The 20,366-nt window shown below is 40.3% G+C and overlaps 1 protein-coding gene across 2 annotated transcripts in view; it reads right to left on the reverse strand.

Moving 5' to 3' along the window:
- The window catches only part of LOC126183550 (sarcosine dehydrogenase, mitochondrial), a 270,038-nt gene that overhangs the window by 117,652 nt on the left and 132,020 nt on the right, over positions 1 to 20,366 (reverse strand). For both annotated transcript variants that reach the window (XM_049925625.1, XM_049925627.1), the window contains exon 8: positions 16,748 to 16,910. In XM_049925625.1, coding sequence (XP_049781582.1) covers positions 16,748 to 16,910 — 163 coding nt within the window. The remainder of the gene's footprint in view (positions 1 to 16,747; positions 16,911 to 20,366) is intronic.

Here is a 20,366-nt window from a genome sequence, read left to right on the forward strand (position 1 = left end):
CATATAGACCTGTTTTTACAAATTTCTAATTACCACTATCTGGCATAAATGATTGACATTTTAAAGACCTTAATCCACTAAGCCCATACCATTTCAGAAGCTGATAGTCAGCAAATGGAACTGGAAAACCCACAAAAGTGTGTTTCTGAATAATGGATATTTGTCTCAAGACATATAGGTAGGGCCACAGACAGAAACAACAGAACAAAGAAGAGGATAAGGCCTTCAAAACAACTGCTTACCTACAATATATAGGAAGTATTTCAGCAAAAACAAGTAGGATATCAAAAAGACATAAAATTAAAGTAATCTTTCATTGTCCTCCTAAAGTCGCAACATTTTTAGGCTCTGTTAAAAGTTGCAGAGTTGTACAAGGCAGGTGTTTACAGGACACTGTGCAGGATTGCATTGTAGTACATCAATGGCATACTCTTCTCCTCCAAACCAGTAAATTCAATACTGCCAGACACGGTATTTCCACTGGTCATTTGATGAAATAAAATGAAACAAAAATTGTGGCCCATAGTCAAACTTCTGGAACTCCATAATCAATGAATCTGTGGCAATGTAACTAATGTTTTTAGATTGAAGTCAGCTGATAGGTATTCCTGCTTAAGGGAAGTCCCTCTAACTAAGGGCTCACCTTCAGAGGGCATCATGTTTGCTCGTGCAGAAAGAATTAGCATATTTCATCAAAATATAAGAGTATTAGAGATAAAGTTAGTGAATTGTTTATAGATGTTGACTCTGAAATTATTGGTATGTTGGAGCACCACTTAAATAATTTGACAATTAGGAGGATTTCTTTAGCAGGACACAAATTGGCTGGCTGTTCTTCAAGGAGTTCCTTGTGGGGTGGGGGAGTATTCCATTTGAGTACATAGATGTATCACAGCACTGCACTGAACAGATATTTGGATGTTGTGCAGGGGCAGTTGAATTTAGTGAAACTAAACTTCTAATTGTTGTTGTTCATAAGTCCCCTAACTCTGAATTCAGAGCATTTCTGCTCAAGCTAGAGCGTGTTCTTGATTCACTTTATAGGAAGTATCAGAAATTAGTTATATGTGGTGACTTCAATACAAATTTTGTATATGATCTACATCTACATTCATACTCCGCAAGCCACCTGATGGTGTGTGGCGGAGGGTACCTTGAGTACCTCTATCAGTTCTCCCTTCTATTCAAGTCTTGTATTGTTCGTGGAAAGAAGGATTGTCGGTATGCTTCTGTGTGGGCTCTAATCTCTCTGATTTTATCCTCATGGTCTCTTCGTGAGATATACGTAGGAGGGAGCAATATACTGCTTGAGTCTTCGGTGAAGGAATGTTCTCGAAACTTTAACAAAAGCCCGTACCGAGCTACTGAGCATCTCTCCTGCAGAGTCTTCCACTGGAGTTTATCTATCATCTCCGTAACACTTTCACGATTACTAAATGATCCTGTAACGAAGCGTGCTGCTCTCCGTTGGATCTTCTCTATCTCTTCTATCAACCCTATCTGGTATGGATCCCACACTGTTGAGCAGTATTCAAGCAGTGGGCGAACAAACATACTGTAACCTACTTCCTTTGTTTTCAGATTGCATTTCCTTAGGATTCTTCCAATGAATCTCAGTCTGGAATCTGCTTTACTGACGATCAACTTCATATGATCATTCCATTTTAAATCACTTCTAATGCGTACTCCCAGATAATTTATGGAATTAACTGCTTCCAGTTGCTGACCTGCTATTTTGTAGCTAAATGATAAGGGAACTATCTTTCTATGTATTCGCAGCACATTACACTTGTCTACATTGAGATTCAATTGCCATTCCCTGCACCATGCGTCTATTCGCTGCAGATCCTCCTGCATTTCAGTACAATTTTCCATTGTTACAACCTCTCGATACACCGCAGCATCATCTGCAAAAAGGCGTGTTTATAGCGATAAGAAGTGCAATAGTATCGAAGGAAATTGATGGAGATCCGAAATGTGAAATTATTTGGGTGAAGATCATGGTTAAAGCAGGCCCAGACAGGGTAATTGGATGTCTCTATGGGCCCCCTGGCTCAGCAGCTGTTGTGGCTGAGCACCTGAAGGATAATTTGGATAATATTTTGAGTAGATTTCCCCACCATGTTATAGTTCTGAGTGGAGATTTGCCGGATATAGACTGGGAGACTCAAACGTTCATAATGGGTGGCAGGGACAAAGAATCCAGTGAATTTTTTTTTAAGTGCTTTATCTGAAAACTACCTTGAGCAGTTAAACAGAGAACCGACTCGTGGCGATAACATATTAGACCTTCTGGTGACAAACAGACCCGAACTATTTGAAAAAGTTAACGCAGAACAGGGAATCAGCGATCATAAAGCGGTTACTGCATCGATGATTTCAGCCGTAAATAGAAATATTAAAAAAGGTAGGAAGATTTTTCTGTTTAGCAAAAGTGACAAAAAGCAGATTTCAGAGTACCTGACAGCTCAACACAAAAGTTTTGTCTCAAGTACAGATACTGTTGAGGATCAGTGGACAAAGTTCAAAACCATCGTATAATATGCGTTAGGTGAGTATGTGCCAAGCAAGATCGTAATAGATGGAAAAGAGCCACCATGGTACAACAACCAAGTTAGGAAACTGCTGCGGAAGCAAAGGGAACTTCACAGAAAACATAAACCTAGCCAAAGCCTTGCAGACAAACAAAAATTATGCGAAGCGAAATGTAGTGTGAGGGGGGCTATGCAAGAAGCGTTCAATGAATTCGAAAGTAAAGTTCTATGTACTGACTTGGCAGAAAATCCTAAGAAATTTTGGTCTTATGTCAAAGCAGTAGGTGGCTCAAAACAAAATGTCCAGACACTCTGTGACCAAAATGGTACTAAAACAGAGGATGACAACTAAAGGCCGAAATACTAAATGTCTTTTTCCAAAGCTGTTTCACAGAGGAAGACTGCATTGTAGTTCCTTCTCTAGATTGTCGTACAGATGACAAAATGGTAGATACCAAAATAGATGACAGAGGGATAGAGAAACAATTAAAATCGCTCAAAAGAGGAAAGGCCGCTGGACCTGATGGGATACCAGTTCGATTTTACACAGAGTACGCAAAGGAACTTGCCCCTCTTCTTGCAGTGGTGTACCGTAGGTCTCTAGAAGAGCGTAGCATTCCAAAGGATTGGAAAAGGGAACAGGTCATCCCCGTTTTAAAGAAAGGGCATCGAACAGATGTGCAGAACTATAGACCTATATCTCTAATGTTGATCAGTTGTATAATTTTGGAACACATATTATGTTCGAGTATAATGACTTTTCTGGAGACTAGAAATCTACTCTGTAGGAATCAGCATGGGTTTCGAAAAAGACGTTCGTGTGAAACCCAGCTCGCGCTATTCGTCCATGAGACACAGAGGGCCATAGACACGGGTTCACAGATAGATGCCGTGTTTCTTGACTTCCGCAAGGCATTCGATACAGTTCGCCACAGTCATTTAATGAACAAAGTAAGAGTATATGGACTATCAGACCAATTGTGTGATTGGATTGAAGAGTCCCTAGATAACAGAACGCGGCATGTCATTCTCAATGGAGAGAAGTCTTCCGAAGTAAGACTGATTTCAGGTGTGCCGCAGGGGAGTGTCATAGGACCGTTGCTATTCACAATATACATAAATCCAAAAGGATGTTGGCATATCTCCTGAATTCATATGATGTGATGCAGACTGTATTTATTCCTACTAGGGTGCAGGGGAACAGCAGCACAGCCATAGACAATATTTTTATTCATTCTTCATTACTAGATGGACATTCTGTTAGTAAAAGGGTGAATGGGCTTTCGGGCCATGATCAACAAAATTTAACACTAAAAGGCTTTTGCACTCAAACAAATGTCACATATAATTACAAACTATGTATGAAAGACTTATGCTTTCCTTAACACATTTCTTGTGCTCTTTGAGAGTTGCTTTCCATTAGAACGTTAGGATATCATGTAGAACAAAGTGGAAATTTATCAAAATGTTAGAAGTAGTCACAACCAAGCTACAGTAGCCCATTACAAACAGTGCTGTAAGATGCCTAAAAATCTTGTTACGAATGCAAAGAGTATGTGGTATACCACCTCTTACTTTAGCAACAGGCAGCAAAAGGTCATTATTTACAATGTTGAGAATTTCTGTGATGTATGATCTGAGTGGGGTATGGTGAAGTGGGTGGCGCCCCAGGGATGACTGTTGGAGCCACTCCTGTTCCTTATTTATATAAGTGGCATGTCCTCTATATTACGGGTAACTCTAAAATATTTCTGTCTGCAGATAACACTAGCTTGGTAGTAAAGGGTGTTGTGCGCAGCATTGGCTTGGTTTAAAATAGCGCAGTTCATGACCTAAGCTCCTGGCTTGTAGAAAAGAAACTAACACTAAATCACAGTTAGACTCAGTTTTTACAGTTTCTAACGCACAATTCATCAAAACCTGATGTTTTAATTTCACAGAATGGGCATATGATTATTGAAACTGAACAGTTCAAATTTCTATATAGCAAACTGTCATGGAATGCCCACATTCAGGATCTTGTTCAAAGTCTTAATGCTGCCATTTTTACTATTCGAACAGTATCTGAAGTGAGTGACTGTTTGACACAAAAATTAGTGTACTTTGCTTATTTTCATTTGCTTATGTCATGTTGTTGTTGTTGTGGTCTTCAGCCCTGAGACTGGTTTGATGCAGCTCTCCATGCTACTCTATCCTGTGCAAGCTTCTTCATCTCCCAGTACCTACTGCAACCTACATCCTTCTGAATCTGCTTAGTGTATTCATCTCTTGGTCTCCCCCTACGATTTTTACCCTCCATGCTGCCCTCCAGTAGTAAATTGGTGATCCCTTGATGCCTCAGAATATGTCCTACCAACCGATCCCTTCTTCTGGTCAAGTTGTGCCACAAACTTCTCTTCTCCCCAATCCTATTCAAGACTTCCTCATTAGTTATGTGATCTACCCATCTAATATTCAGCATTCTTCTGTAGCACCACATTTCGAAACCTTCTATTCTCTTCTTGTCCAAACTATTTACCGTCCATTTTTGACTTCCATACATGGCTACACTCCATACAAATACTTTCAGAAATGACTTCCTGACACTTAAATCTATGCTCGATGTTAACAAATTTCTCTTCTTCAGAAACGCTTTCCTTGCCATTGCCAGTCTACATTTTATATCCTCTCTACTTCAACCATCATCAGTTATTTTGCTCCCCAGATAGCAAAACTCCTTTACTACTTTAAGTGTCTCATTTCCTAATCTAATACTCTCAGCATCACCCGACTTAATTCGACTACATTCCATTATCCTCATTTTGCTTTTGTTGATGTTCATCTTATATCCTCCCTTCAAGACACCATCCATTCCGTTCAACTGCTCTTCCAAGTCCTTTGCTGTCTCTGACAGAATTACAATGTCATTGGCGAACCTCATAGTTTTTATTTCTTCTCCATGGATTTTAATACCTACTCCGAATTTTTCTTTTGTTTCCTTTACTGCTTGCTCAATATACAGATTGAATAACATGGGGGAGAGGCTACAACCCTGTCTTACTCCCTTCCCAACCACTGCTTCCCTTTCATGTCCCTCGACTCTTATAACTGCCATCTGGTTTCTGTACAAATTGTAAATAGCCTTTCGCTCCCTGTATTTTACCCCTGCCACCTTTAGAATTTGAAAGAGAGTATTCCAGTCAACATTGTTAAAAGCTTTCTCTAAGTCTACAAATGCTAGAAACGTAGGTTTGCCTTTCCTTAATCTTTCTTCTAAGATAAGTCGTAAGGTCAGTATTGCCTCACGTGTTCCAGTATTTCTACGGAATCCAAACTGATCTCCCCCGAGGTCGGCTTCTACTAGTTTTTCCATTCGTCTGTAAAGAATTCGTGTTAGTATTTGGCAGCTGTGGCTTATTAAACTGATTGTTCGGTAATTTTCACATCTGTCAAAACCTGCTTTCTTTGGGATTGGAATTATTATATTCTTCTTTAAGTCTGAGGGTATTTCGCCTGTTTCATACATCTTGCTCACCAGATGGTAGAGTTTTGTCAGGACTGGCTCTCCCAAGGCCGTCAGTAGTTCCAATGGAATGTTGTCTACTCCGGGGGCCTTGTTTCGACTCAGGTCTTTCAGTGCTCTGTCAAACTCTTCACACAGTATCGTATCTCCCATTTCATCTTCATCTACATCCTCTTCCATTTTCATAATATTGTCCTCAAGTACATCACCCTTGTATAGACCCTCTATATACTCCTTCCACCTTTCTGCTTTCCCTTCTTTGCTTAGAACTGGGTTTCCATCTGAGCTCTTGATGTTCATACAAGTGGTTCTCTTATCTCCAAAGGTTTCTTTAATTTTCCTGTAGGCAGTATCTAACTTACCCCTAGTGAGATAAGCCTCTACATACTTACATTTGTCCTCTAGCCATCCCTGCTTAGCCATTTTGCACTTCCTGTCGATCTCATTTTTGAGACGTTTGAATTCCTTTTTGCCTGCTTCATTTACTGCATTTTTATATTTTCTCCTTTCATCAATTAAATTCAATATTTCTTCTTTTACCCAAGGATTTCTACTAGCCCTCGTCTTTTTACCTACTTGATCCTCTGCTGCCTTCACTACTTCATCCCTCAGACCTATCCATCCTTCATCTACTGTATTGCTGTCCCCCATTCCTGTCAATTGTTCCCTTATGCTCCCCCTGAAACTCTGTACAACCTCTGGTTCTTTCAGTTTATCCAGGTCCCATCTCCTTAAATTCCCACCTTTTTGCAGTTTCTTCAGTTTTAATCTACAGGTCATAACCAATAGATTGTGGTCAGAGTCCACATCTGCCCCTGGAAATGTCTTACAATTTAAAACCTGGTTCCTAAATCTCTGTCTTACCATTATATAATCTATCTGATACCTTTTAGTATCTCCAGGGTTCTTCCATGTATACAACCTTCTATCATGATTCTTAAACCAAGTGTTAGCTATGATTAAGTTGTGCTCTGTGCAAAATTCTACCAGGCAGCTTCCTCTTTCATTTCTTAGCCCCAATCCATATTCACCTACTACGTTTCCTTCTCTCCCTTTTCCTACACTTGAATTCCAGTCACCCATGACTATTAAATTTTCGTCTCCCTTCACTATCTGAATAATTTCTTTTATTTCATCATACATTTCTTCTATTTCTTCATCATCTGCAGAGCTAGTTGGCATATAAACTTGTACTACTGTAGTAGGTGTGGGCTTCATATCTATCTTGGCCACAATAATGCATTGACTATGCTGTTTGTAGTAGCTTACCCGCATTCCTATTTTCCTATTCATTATTAAACCTACTCCTGCATTACCCCTATTTGACTTTGTGTTTATAACCCTGTATTCACCTGACCAGAAGTCTTGTTCCTCCTGCCACCGAACTTCACTAATTCCCACTATATTTAACTTTAACCTATCCATTTCCCTTTTTAAATTTTCTAACCTACCTGCCCGATTAAGTGATCTGACATTCCACGTTCCGATCTGTAGAACGCCAGTTTTCTTTCTCCTGATAACGACATCCTCTTGAGTAGTCCCCGCCCAGAGATCCGAATGGGGGACTATTTTACCTCCAGAATATTTTACCCAAGAGGACGCCATCATCATTTAATCATACAGTAAAGCTGCATGCCCTCGGGAAAAATTACGGCCGTAGTTTCCCCTTGCTTTCAGCCGTTCGCAGTACCAGCACAGCAAGGCCGTTTTGGTTATTGTTACAGGGCCAGATCAGTCAATCATCCAGACTGTTGCCCTTGCAACTAGTGAAAAGGCTGCTGCCCCTCTTCAGGAACCACACGTTTGTCTGGCCTCTCAACAGATACCCCTCCGTTGTGGTTGTACCTACGATATGGCTATCTGTATCGCTGAGGCACGCAAGCCTAACGGCAAGATCCATGGTTCATGGGGGGGGAGGGGGGGGCTTATGTCATATGGTATTATATTTTGGGGTAACTCTTCCCATTCTAAAAGGATATGTTTGGCTCAGAAATGAGCGGTTCGGGCAAGAAGTGGTGTATGTTCACAAACCTCTTGTCGACTGCTGTTCACAAGTCTGGGTATTCTGACATTGGCCTCTCAATATATATATTTCTTACTGTCATTTCTTGTTAACAGTATTAGCTTATTCCCAAGAGCAAGCAGTTTTCAATCAGTTAATACTCAGTAGAAATCAAACCTGCCTTTGGATCGGACTTCCTTAAGTCTTGTGCAGAAAGGTGTGCAGTATACTGCTGCATCTATTTTCAATAAGCTACCACTCAAATTCAAAAATCTTAGCAGTAATCCATGCATTTTCAAATCTAAACTGAAGAGTTTCCTCATGGGTCAGTCCTTCTATTCTGCTGAGGAGTTCCTTGAAAAATTAAGCTGATTCTTGTTGTACTGTTGATTGTGTATACATAACTTATGGACTGCCTTTTTTTGGATTCGTAAACATTTCATTTTTATCTGTTATTACTTTTATGTTGTAATTTCATGTGCCAATGTGTTCATGACCTCAGAGATTTGCTCCTCAATTTGGTCCTATGGAACTTGATGTGTAAATAAATAATAAATGAGACCCTTATCAATCAAGTTGGCAGCTTGCAGTTAAATTCTGCACAGAACCCTATCCTAGAAAAACTATGTGATCTGCAGGGCTGCCACATTCTGTGATTTTACTGCAGTAAGGCAATCTATTTGATATTTTTGAGGTGACCATTCATCATGGAGTGTGCACATCATAGCACAAAGACTTGCAGCAAAAGCGTATGTGCTAAAGCACCGAATGTGCAACGCAAAATGGATATACCATGTGTGTGATAGCAGGGGCTTAAATGCGGGAGTTCAATCCATTTTCATCTGTATTCACCTCAAGATGGCTGGAAGACTCTGTGTCAAATTATCATGGTAGCAAGCTACAGGCATCCTGCAGTTCACCTGAAATTTTATGGAGCAACAAATTAAATGACTAACATATAACAGTATGCAAAATGTGAAGACAATGTGTAGCATGACCTTATTTGATTCCCTATTGCTGCAGTAATGTTTCACATAAACTTTCCAAAATCCATTTAAGTAATCTCAATAAAAAGCTGTAATTTGTGGAATTCTTCAAAAATATCACATTCTATGTTGTGTTAATACATCATGATCAACCTCTACATTTTTGGCTAATGAGATATGAATCACAGGTCTGACCTGAGCAGATGAAAGTTCAAGACAGGTGCAAGACTTTTTTCAAAGTTCTGGTGTATCAAACTAGTTAAAAGTTTTATAAAATTTTAGCAACTACAGACAAAGGACTTTCAGGTGTAGATACAGATGCAAATAAGGGACTTGCAGGTGTAGCATGGATGTGGATAGCATTTCCCTAACCTACACAGTCTTCTACTTGTGCTATAAATGAAAACCAAGCACCTGCCAGAATAGGACCATGGAATGGTTCCACTAAAAAAGAACAGCTGATGGCAAATTGCAAAGACAACAGTGGAAAAATCTCCCCTGTCAAAGAAACCCAAAGCTGTTCACACAAGATCCAGTAACGTCGTCATGACATGATGACCTTTTTTTTCAACTGCAGGAACCATCTACACATTAGTTTCCTTGAGCGGGGAACCACAATCAACATGCAGTGCTATGAAAACACTTTGCAGAAATTGTGATGTGCCACAAAGTCAAAACACCCAGGAATATTGTGGGATGGAATCATCGTGTTGTACAGTAATATCCACCCTTACACTACCAATTGGGTGAAGGCTATGCTTCAGTCATTTGGTTGCAAAACACTGCTACATAATCCATAGAGCCTGGATCTTTCACCATGTCATTTTCACATCCTTGGTGATCTGAAACGAGATATGCATGGAAGTCAGTTTCAGTCAGATGAGGAAGAGTGAGAGTGGGTGCAGTTGTGGATCAATCAGTGGCTGACCACATTCTATGAAACAGGAACTGATTATCTCATCTCTCAGTGGGATGAATGTCTTACTATGCATGGTGATTACTTGTGATTGGAACTATTCCATGGACTGGTTGCAGTGGAGTTTGGTTTTCATTTGACGGCTCCTCACACTAATCTAGTGATAGAGCAGCCTTCTGTTCTTATTATCAGATAACAGGGACTTCATGGAACTTTTGTTTCGATGTTGTGCTTGTTTTGGTCTGTATTGGAGAATCAGATGAAAACCACTGATGTATTGTAGCAGAGTCTGTGCTAGCAAATCCCAAGGGAAAACTAAGACAGACGAAAGAAAATCTGTTCTATATACTTGAAAATAGGACTTACAAAATTACTGATGCTCAAACCTTGAAAGCAACAATACAAACACTGTGTGTCATATTCAGATTAACTGGTCATCTTAATAAAACTGAGAGAGAGTCTGCGCCATGTAGACATTGAGCTAGTTGATCACAGGACTTGATCTGGAGAGAAAAAAGTGAAATGAGAAAAGCGACAGAAGGGACCATCTATGATATTCATTTGTTTTATGTATAGTTACTTATGTGCACATGTTAGCTTTTCAAAAAACATGGATCTGACAGATGGAGTTCAGCAGACAGTACACTGAATCTAATAACTATATCAATGCCTTATATAACAAGTTATCACTGAGAGGAGAAGAAAATTGATTATAGCTCTTTTTTTAAAATCTGTAGATATAGCAACAGCTCATGTCTGAACACCAATCATCTGCTATTACTGCAATGAATTTTTTAAAAATAATTTTGTTGATTTCTGTTCCTGTAACTGGTTGAAGTGATCTTGTATCTTATCTGTTCTGCAAATCATAGGCACATCCAGATGAAATATTTCCATATAATGTTTAAATCTGTGTTGTTAAGGTAATGTATTTTTGCACACTTGACTCGCAATTGGGAGGACAACAGCCATCGGATTTAAATTTCGTGTGAGAACTCTAACTCACTCAAGGGAAATATCGAAATGGTTTCTTTGAAAATGGCACAGCCAATTTACTTCTCCATATGTCTGTAACCCAGGCTTGTGATCAATCTCTAATGACCATCCTATTGATGGGATATTTAACTATAATTTTCCCTCTTTTTTCTTCAATATTTTTGAATCTGTGTGTGGAAGAAGTAAATTCAGCTACATATTGAACCTTAACTGCTATGTGACACAGGAGTGACTTGTATTCATGTACCACACTTCCTAATTTATTTTTTAATTTTTTTCCCCAAATGTGTTGGAACTAAGGCTGTACACCTTGTGACATTTTCCAATGAGAACTATCTAACTATTGCTACCTACATGCTACACACATTCAGCATATGTTAAACATGCTACACGCATTCAGCATATGTTAACACAGCGTGGTCTCTCTCTCTCTCTCTCTCTCTCTCTCACACACACACACACACACACACACACACACACACACACACACACACACGCACACACATACACACATACAAACGGGTGCTCATTGGAAAACATCACAAGGTGTACAGCCTTTAGTTCCAACACATTTGAAAAAAAGAAAAAAAAAGAAAAAGATGAGGAAGTGTGGTACATGAATTCCAGTCACTCCTGTGTCACATAGCAGTTAAGGTTCAATTTGTAGCTGAATTTACTGATTCCACCACGTGTGTGTGTGTGTGTGTGTGTGTGTGTGTGTGTGTGTGTGTGTGTGTGTGTGTGTGTGTGTGTGATTTCAATAACATATGATGAGCAACACTAGAGGATGACGGCTCCATTTAAAAAATGCCACTTGGAATATTGGCTGGGAGGTTGAGTCTGTATGTAGGCTATCCTACTTTATTGTTATTAAAGTCTTAGTGTTTATAATTTGAGTCAAGTTTCATTTAAACATATACAGTGAGTCTAGGAAAGTGGTAAAAACAAAGTCGGTTTACCCACACATAAAGTGTATTTATGTCTTGTTGTTGTGTGAAATTTATCCAAAACAAAAGAGTAATGCAGAAGCAAGAGTACACAGTAACACACTAGATAAATGTGACTTGAACTGATGAACCCAGTGGTCATGAAAGTTGTGGATGTGGATTTTGAAGTGGATACTACACACTCCATATTGCTAATTAATTCTGAAACAAACAGGCATGTTGACTCTCTGCCTTTGGTGGCAATGAAACATCATGTGATAATGCACAGGGATCAGTCTACTGATTTAAAATACCAAGTAATAGTCAATGTCAGCTACAAAATGTCTGTATAATAATATCATTTTTGTAGTGCTTTCATTGTAACAATTGATATTTCTCGTCTAAATGTCTTTACCAGCTCAGGCTTTAAAACACAGGAATCACCTAACATAATTTCTAAAAGTACATCAATTAGTAATTTCAATACATTCTGTAAAAGATGTCCTGGCTGATTTGAAACTAATCTGTGTTGTGCACAAAACATAAAGTTCACATATCACTAGAACTTAATGTGACACCTCATTTTTATTTATTTATTTTTGGCTAGACCGATGCATTCACATATTCACATATGAAGGATATAATTGATTCATGGGTTGAAACACTAAACACCTCTATCCAGTAGATTACAGCCACAATTGTAATTAAAAAGCCTAATAGCTCAATTTTGATCTGTGATTGTTCTAAATCACCTATAAATACTGAATCTAATGTACCTGTTTATCCAGGTTCATAATGGCTACAGGCATGGTTATCAGCAGAGCAGTTCTATTCTAATGCCTTTCAGACAATATCAATATGTTAGATTACTTTCTGGTGTTATGAGTGTTCCTGCAATATTTCAAATGTACTTAGAGCTCTTTATACAAGATGTACCACAAGTTTCAAATTATTTAGATGACAGCGTAGTTGCTAGAGTTACCTGGGTGTATCCAAACAATTTAAAAATATCTGTTTAATAGACTAGAGTTCTTGAGTGCAAATGTAAATTAAGTAAGTGTAATTTTTTCTAAAAAAATGTTTAATGCTTTGTCCACATACTGATGAAGGATAGTATAAGGGCTATATCAGTCCACATCAGAGCAACTGATAATCTCTCTGTGCTCAAATTTTTTAAGGAGCTTGGGTAATATAAATTACTACAGCAAGTTTTCACACATTGTTTCACAATACCACACCCTCTCAATCAGCTTCCAAAGAAGACAGTCAAATTTCAGCAGTTGTCACCTTTTGAGACAATGTCTTGAAGCTAAAAGTGTTTGAACTCTTACTCCCTGGCTGGTCATATTTACTCAAAGCAGATGTTAAGTTTTGGCACGAGCTGTTTCAAAATTTGAAATAGGCACTGTGCTGTCATGTAAGTCCCGCAGTGGCACAGAACAATGGACTATATATGCACCTAAAACACTAACAATGGCACAGGTAAATTATAATTTAATAGAAAATGAGGGACTGGCTACTATTTACATTATCAAGAAATTCCTTGTTTCTCATACAGAAAAAGATTACACTTGGTTATAAACCACAAGCCACTAATTACATCCTTTGACCCCTGAGCAAACCTACAGGTTAAGACAGCTCAACAATTATAGCTTTAGATGCTGTTTTTGAGCCACTGCCACTGTGAGGGGGATTACTGTTCCCAATATACAGCATGTCAACACCAATGCCCTAATGCACCTACCAATGAGTCCTATCATGAATTTGATAAGCATGAAGCACATTGCTTCTTGCACAATGAAAATATTAAGGCCATGTTGGACAAATGTCTTTTGAGGCCCAGTGATGGAGTAAGATCCACAGATGAAGACCAAGTGCCTAATAAACTACATACCCAAAGATATGGAACTGGTATTGCACACCTATTTATTAATCCTCCATGTTAATCAGGGTATGATTCTACTGGTCAAAGAAGAGCCAGGGTGCCAAATTGTGACCTCAAATATTCTCTGGCATTACATATCAAGCTACTATGAGAGGCAAAGTGGAGGATCTTGAGAATGAATGCATTGTTTTATCAAAGTGTCATGTATATTGCTGGGATATTGATGCCAACATTGAACATGTAGTCTGGGCCTGCCAAACATGTATGTCTAACCAGTCAGATCTGTTTCTCCCCAGGGCTTAATCCTTATCGCTCATGGAATCAGGTACACAATGACTTTAAAGGCCAATTCAAGGAGACTCTTTGGTGACTTGTTGTGGATGCTATCTTCAATTTTTCTTGTGTTTCCTAGATGTCATCAGTAACATCATATTGGATGAGTTTCATTCCTTTAGCAAAAAGAATAGTACAACATACCTGTCCACCACTCCTCATCATCCTGCATCAAACTAGGAAGCAGAGTGCTTCATCAAACTGTGATGATGACAGCAACCTATAGATCCACTCCTGGGCATACCCATAGCTCAGCTGAAAAGCTGCATAGGTGCAGGGACCATACCTTTTTCCTCTGCTTTACCCAGTAAGTACAGTCCCCACAGGCACACTTTTACTGTCATGTGGTCTCTATAGTCTGGACCCTCACATACAGCCTTAACAGACATATATTTGGAAGTCTCAAGGAGTCTCCACTGATCATAAGGGCTGTCAAATGTTTGAAAGAGAGGCCAGACAACAGCCCTTCATGCATTGTCATATTCGGCACTAGCCATTACAACTAAATGATGTTACACCATCATGTGGCCTCATCAGTGTCCATGTAACCATTTCAGACTGAACCCGTTACAGGCTATGCCTACTGGCCATCCCATGTGCACACCACCTTTCTCAGACTTCCACACACTACCCACCAAAGCTCCTCTCTCTGCCCCCAGTGAGGCATGAGTATGACCTCCACCCACAACATAGGGACTAATGTCAAAATTACAGCAGGCAGTGTGCTATCAGTTCCCTTTGTAGTTCAAAGTGCTGCCCTTAGATTTATAAGTCCCAGTCTAGTGAAAAAAATAAGTTCCTGAGCCCTACTGACACCATCAGCTGTCACAGGACCATTGGCAGGGATGCTCATCTCTTTTGCCCCCCACACCCAACCACAAATCCTGATCTACACTTGTTGATATGACTCAGAGAGCTGCAACAACATTATCTGTGTGGCTTATATTTCTGCCTTTTGCAGCTGGAAGCCTACAGCAAAGGTGTCACGTGAGAACAGCCATTAGCCACCTGCCAAAATTAATATCCAGCATGGTGCGTGAATCTAGCACTTCATATTTTGTTACTGAAGCCATTTCATCTCTCAAAAACACCTCCTGCCTGGCTTTCTAGAACTGGAATTTGATTTGGAACTCTGTTTGATTGTGTGTTGTTATGCAAGACAATTCAGGCATACATTCATTGGTACTTTTTTAGACCAATCCCCATTCATAAATTTTTGAGATTAGTTTTGAATTAAATTTAAATTTATGATGTTAATGAATGCTTACTAAAAAGTACAGTCCTGGCTCCTATTACACTACTAGTTCCCAAAATGAGTACAATCAATATTTATAAATTATATGATTTTCAGGTAACTATTCTTCCTGATCAAATGTGTCTAGGGCCAACTTAATACTGCCTTCAACATTTTTCTAGAGATCTCAATAAAGTGGTACTATCTACTGCAGAACTGATCCAATCTCTTGTAAACCAGACTTTCTTATGGGAATTGTTGTGATTAAGTGGCAAAATGCTTTCAAAGTAACTGAAAGGGCTTTTTAATATGGATATGCAAAGACAGAAGTGATCAATATTTGTAATTATTGCAAGCTGTGATGTTGGTATTTCAGAAACAATTAATAACTTTCCGTTTCAGTTTAGTTCAGCACTCCTATCAGTGCATCCACATAGAACAGCAGTTGACATTCTGTATCATCTTCCATCACAATGCCACATTGCTTCTCATGCTTCATTATTCATCAGAATGTCTTTCCTCTTTTGTATCATGCAGTGGAATCCCATAGAATTCTGAGTCACAATCTATTATTTGTTAGCTCAGTGTGATGCATGAATTATGTACAGTTGCTTCATAATGAAAACCAAGTGCTGCTTGGGATTAGCCGAGCGGTTTAAGGCGCTGCAGTCATGGACTGTGTGGCTGGTCCCGGCGGAGGTTCGAGTCCTCCCTCGGGCATGGGTGTGTGTGTTTGTTCTTAGGATAATTTAGGTTAAGTAGTGTGTAAGCTTAGGGACTGATGACCTTGGCAGTTAAATCCCGTAAGATTTCACACACATTTGAACATTTTTTGAAAACCAAGTTCCTAACCAAGGTACTGAATTGTCAGGTGATGTTGCCAGATACTGATACATGGCTTCATCATGCAGCAAAGGTTGCTTGATTTTATCTCAGAACAGTCACCTCCATTGCTCAACAGGCTTCAGAGGTAGATGTGCATGGTCGCTCTCATCTCTCTTCAGCTGTGTGTGTGTGTGTGTGTGTGTGTGTGTGTGTGTGTGTGTGTGTGTGTGTGTTTCACTTCAGAAATAGCCTAATAACAGGAGTATTCTACTCATAATCACAAAATTTTACTTCAGTGGCACAGTTACTTCATGTTGATAGTCTGTGAGTTTCACATACTGGCCAGTTATACTCATTATTCCACTTTTGTTTGGGGGCTTCATATGTGTCCACTATAAGGATAAGTAAACCACTGCATTTATTCAAAAATCCTCAGGATATGTTCTGGTACAAGTACTTTTATTTCCAGCCATTTTCAGTTATGTGAAGTAATGATTTCGGACCACTATTCCATACTTTTTAAGATACTGTACAGCATCTGAACATACAAAATAATGAATAAATACAACCATTGCCTTATGCTAGCATGACACAGGTAGTGAACTTACCTAGTAATGGCTTATGATCAGGAGTAAAGCTTTCTGGGCCACATACTGTACTCTTAATACCAGCAGTTTCAAACACAGGTACAAGGTTAACAGCTTCCCTTACATGAGAGCTGAATACTGTCCAGTCCAACTCATATAAAGAAAATTCAAAATCTTCTTTTACCTGGAAAGTGTTCATATTTAGTGAACTGATGAATATATTACTCTAGCAGAGTGAGTTGTTAGTATCATACTTCATTTGCATGGCAAATGGTTCTAACTACAAAGCCACAAAGATAATAACAGACACAAAATTTTATTAAGTCTAGGATACTTGTACAAGAAGACAGTTGCCATGGAAGGCTGAATGTCAGCATATGACTGAGAGCAAGGCTGGCTGGACCTGACTCTATAAGCTGCCAGCCAGTTGGTATAGTGCAGTGCAAAGAGGCTGTGTGCACATCCAAAAGTGTTGACCTCTGCATGTGCCAGCATCTTCTGACTTCTGTGGCATGCTGTATAACTATGTGCCCAGATTGTGGGTGTGAAATCTATGCAGGTCACTCCCTTGGGGACAGAGTGTCATTTATTCCCCAGGCATGGTGCAGATGGCTGTGATGTTGAGATGGCATTCACATCCATGGAGGCCCCCGAGATGAGGGGGGAACAGCAACTCCTGGTCACTCGAGACATCATAATACAGGCAAAAGTGGGCACTGCAAGGAGCACCCCAACACCTCCTGTCAGAACAAGAGACAGCAGCACCAGTGAGGGGCAGACCAAAGAGTGATCCCTGGCAATATGTGGCAGTGTTGTGGGAAGTGGAGGTGATGCTGCCACAGGCTGAGGCCACGTGGGAGAGATCAAACCAATAGGTAGCATGTCCACTGGCTGGAGGGGCACTGTCATTGCTGCTGGAGGATGTGAAGTAGCAGGCTCATCTGATGGAGGGGCTGACACTGGAGGAAGAAGTGGGTGAAATACTGATGGATAGGAGGCACCCAATAATTTGGGCATTGGCAAAGCCAGTGGTTCAGCTTGGATGGAGGAATGTGTGCCCACCTGTACTTGGAGCTGGTTTTAATGGTGCTGAACCTCCAGGTCTCCAGTCTGGACAGTGTAGATATGGCAGCTGTTCTGACACATGATAAAAGCCAGTAATAAGTTGGGGGCACTGACCAAAATCACATGCCCAGATGTCTGTCCCTGGCATGAAACTCTCTAGAGCAAAACACAATGGCGGGTGATACCCTGAATGGAGGAGATGGAGCAGTATCCACAGTCGGTGCCCATGGAGAAGCTCAGCAGGGCTATAGGAACCTATAGGGGCCATCCAGTAGGCCATCAGAAAAAATAACTGTAACATCTCTTTGGTGGGAAAGTCCTGCAGATATATTTCCATCTTGGTCTTAAAGGTATGAACCAGCTGTTCAGCCTTCCAGTTAGATTTGGGGTCGAAGGGCGGGGAGTGAACATGATGAATGCCTGACTGCACACAGAAATCATGAAACAGATGGGACAGGAACTGAGGTTCTTTGTCAGGAACAAGAGTGACCAGAAGACCTTCCACAGAAAAAATTCTCAAGAGAGCCTGAACAGTTACATTGGTAGTGCCAAGGAGCACTGGACCATGTATTGAAAATGCAAAAATGAGTCAATGACAATCAACCAAAACACATAGAGAAACAGATCCATAAAATCCACATGGATGTGTTTCCAAGCCATGGTTGCTGGAGGCCATGGGGAGAATGAAGCCTTTGGAGCTGCCTGTTCACTAGTGCACTGGGGCAACCAAATACTTCCTCTCCTGGTCAATGCCAGGCCACAGAATCATAGCCAGGAGTATGAGAGGGATAACCTGCTTGAGGACAGGGCCAAATGGTGTGGCCTTTGTGACCCAGGTACTAGTGATTGGAAACTCATCAGCTGCTTGGTGGGAGGTGATAACCAAATGAAAACATATGAGTTCCTGTTGATCAAACTTGGTATAAGGCATCCGCATTGGCATAGCACCCAGTGGAGTGAAAATGGATGTCACAATGGTATTTGGAGACGAACAAGGCCCAACACTGTAACCTGTGTGATGCCTTATCAAGGTCCTGGATGTATTGACCAAATAACAAAACTAATAGCTTGTGGTCCATAATGAATTGGAATTTGGTGTCATATAAGAAAACATGAAATTAGGTGACTGCATACATAATTACCAGAGCCTCCCTCTTGACGTAAGAGTAGTGGACTTGTCCTGGAATGGGGAGTTCTGGATAAAAACACCAGTAGCTGCTCTGAGCCATCTGAATTCTGATGGGTGAGGACTGCCCCACACCATACTGCAAGGCATCTGTAGTCAAAACCAATGGTTTGTCAGGATCAAAAGAAGGTAGACACAGTGCTAACTTGAGGTGGTCCTTCAGTGTGCAGGTGACACCTGTATATAAGAAGGGTAGAAGGACGGATCCTCAAAATTACAGACCAATATCCTTAACATCGGTTTGTTGCAGGATTCTTGAACATATTCTCAGTTCGAATATAATGAATTTCCTTGAGACAGAGAAGTTGCTGTCCATGCATCAGCACAGCTTTAGAAAGAATCGCTCCTGCAAAACACAACTCGCCCTTTTTCACATGATATCTTGCGAACCATGGATGAAGGGTATCAGACGGATGCCATATTCCTTGACTTCTGGAAAGTGTTTGACTCGGTGCCCACTGCAGACTCCTAACTAAGGTACAAGCATATGGGATTGGTTCCCAAATATGTGAGTGGCTCAAAGACTTCTCAAGTAATAGAACCCAGTACATTGTCCTTGATGGTGAGTGTTCATTGGAGGTGAGGTTATCATCTGGAGTGCCCCAGGGAAGCGTGGTAGGTCCACTGTTGTTTTCTATCTACATAAATGATCTTTTGAATAGGGTGGATAGCAATGTGCAGCTGTTTGCTGATGATGCTGCGGTGTACGGGAAGGTGTCATCGATGAGTGACTGTAGGAGGATACAAGATGATTTGTGATTGGTGTAAAGAATGGCAGCTAACTCTAAATATAGATAAATGTAAATTAATGCAGATGAATAGGAAAGAGAATCCCATAATGTTTGAATACTCCATTAGTAGTGTAGCGCTTGACACAGTCACATCGGTTAAATATTTGGGCATAGCATTGCAGAGCGATATGAAGTGGGACGAACATGTAATGGCAGTTGTGGGGAATTCGGATAGTCGTCTTTGGTTCATTGGTAGAATTTTGGGAAGATGTGGTTCATCTGTAAAGGAGACTGCTTATAAAACACTAATATGACCTATTCTTGAGCACTGCTCAAGCATTTGGGATCCCTATCAGGTCGGATTGAGGGAGGACATAGAAGCAATTCAGAGGTGGGCTGCTACATTTGTTACTGGTAGGTTACTGGTAGGCGTTCTTTTCATGAATCGCTACTGAGGAAACCAGTACAATTTTACTGCCGCCAACTTATATTTCATGGAAAGACCACAAAGGTAAGATAAGAGAGATTATGGCTCGTACAGAGGCATATAGCTAGTCATTTTTCCCTCTTTCTGTTTGGGAGTGGAACAGTGAGAGAAGATGCTATTTGTCGTACGAGGTACCCTCCGCCACGCACCATATGGTGGATTGTGGAGTAT

The sequence above is a fragment of the Schistocerca cancellata genome, chromosome 4, assembly GCF_023864275.1.
Source record: "Schistocerca cancellata isolate TAMUIC-IGC-003103 chromosome 4, iqSchCanc2.1, whole genome shotgun sequence".
Lineage (NCBI taxonomy): Eukaryota > Metazoa > Arthropoda > Insecta > Orthoptera > Acrididae > Schistocerca > Schistocerca cancellata.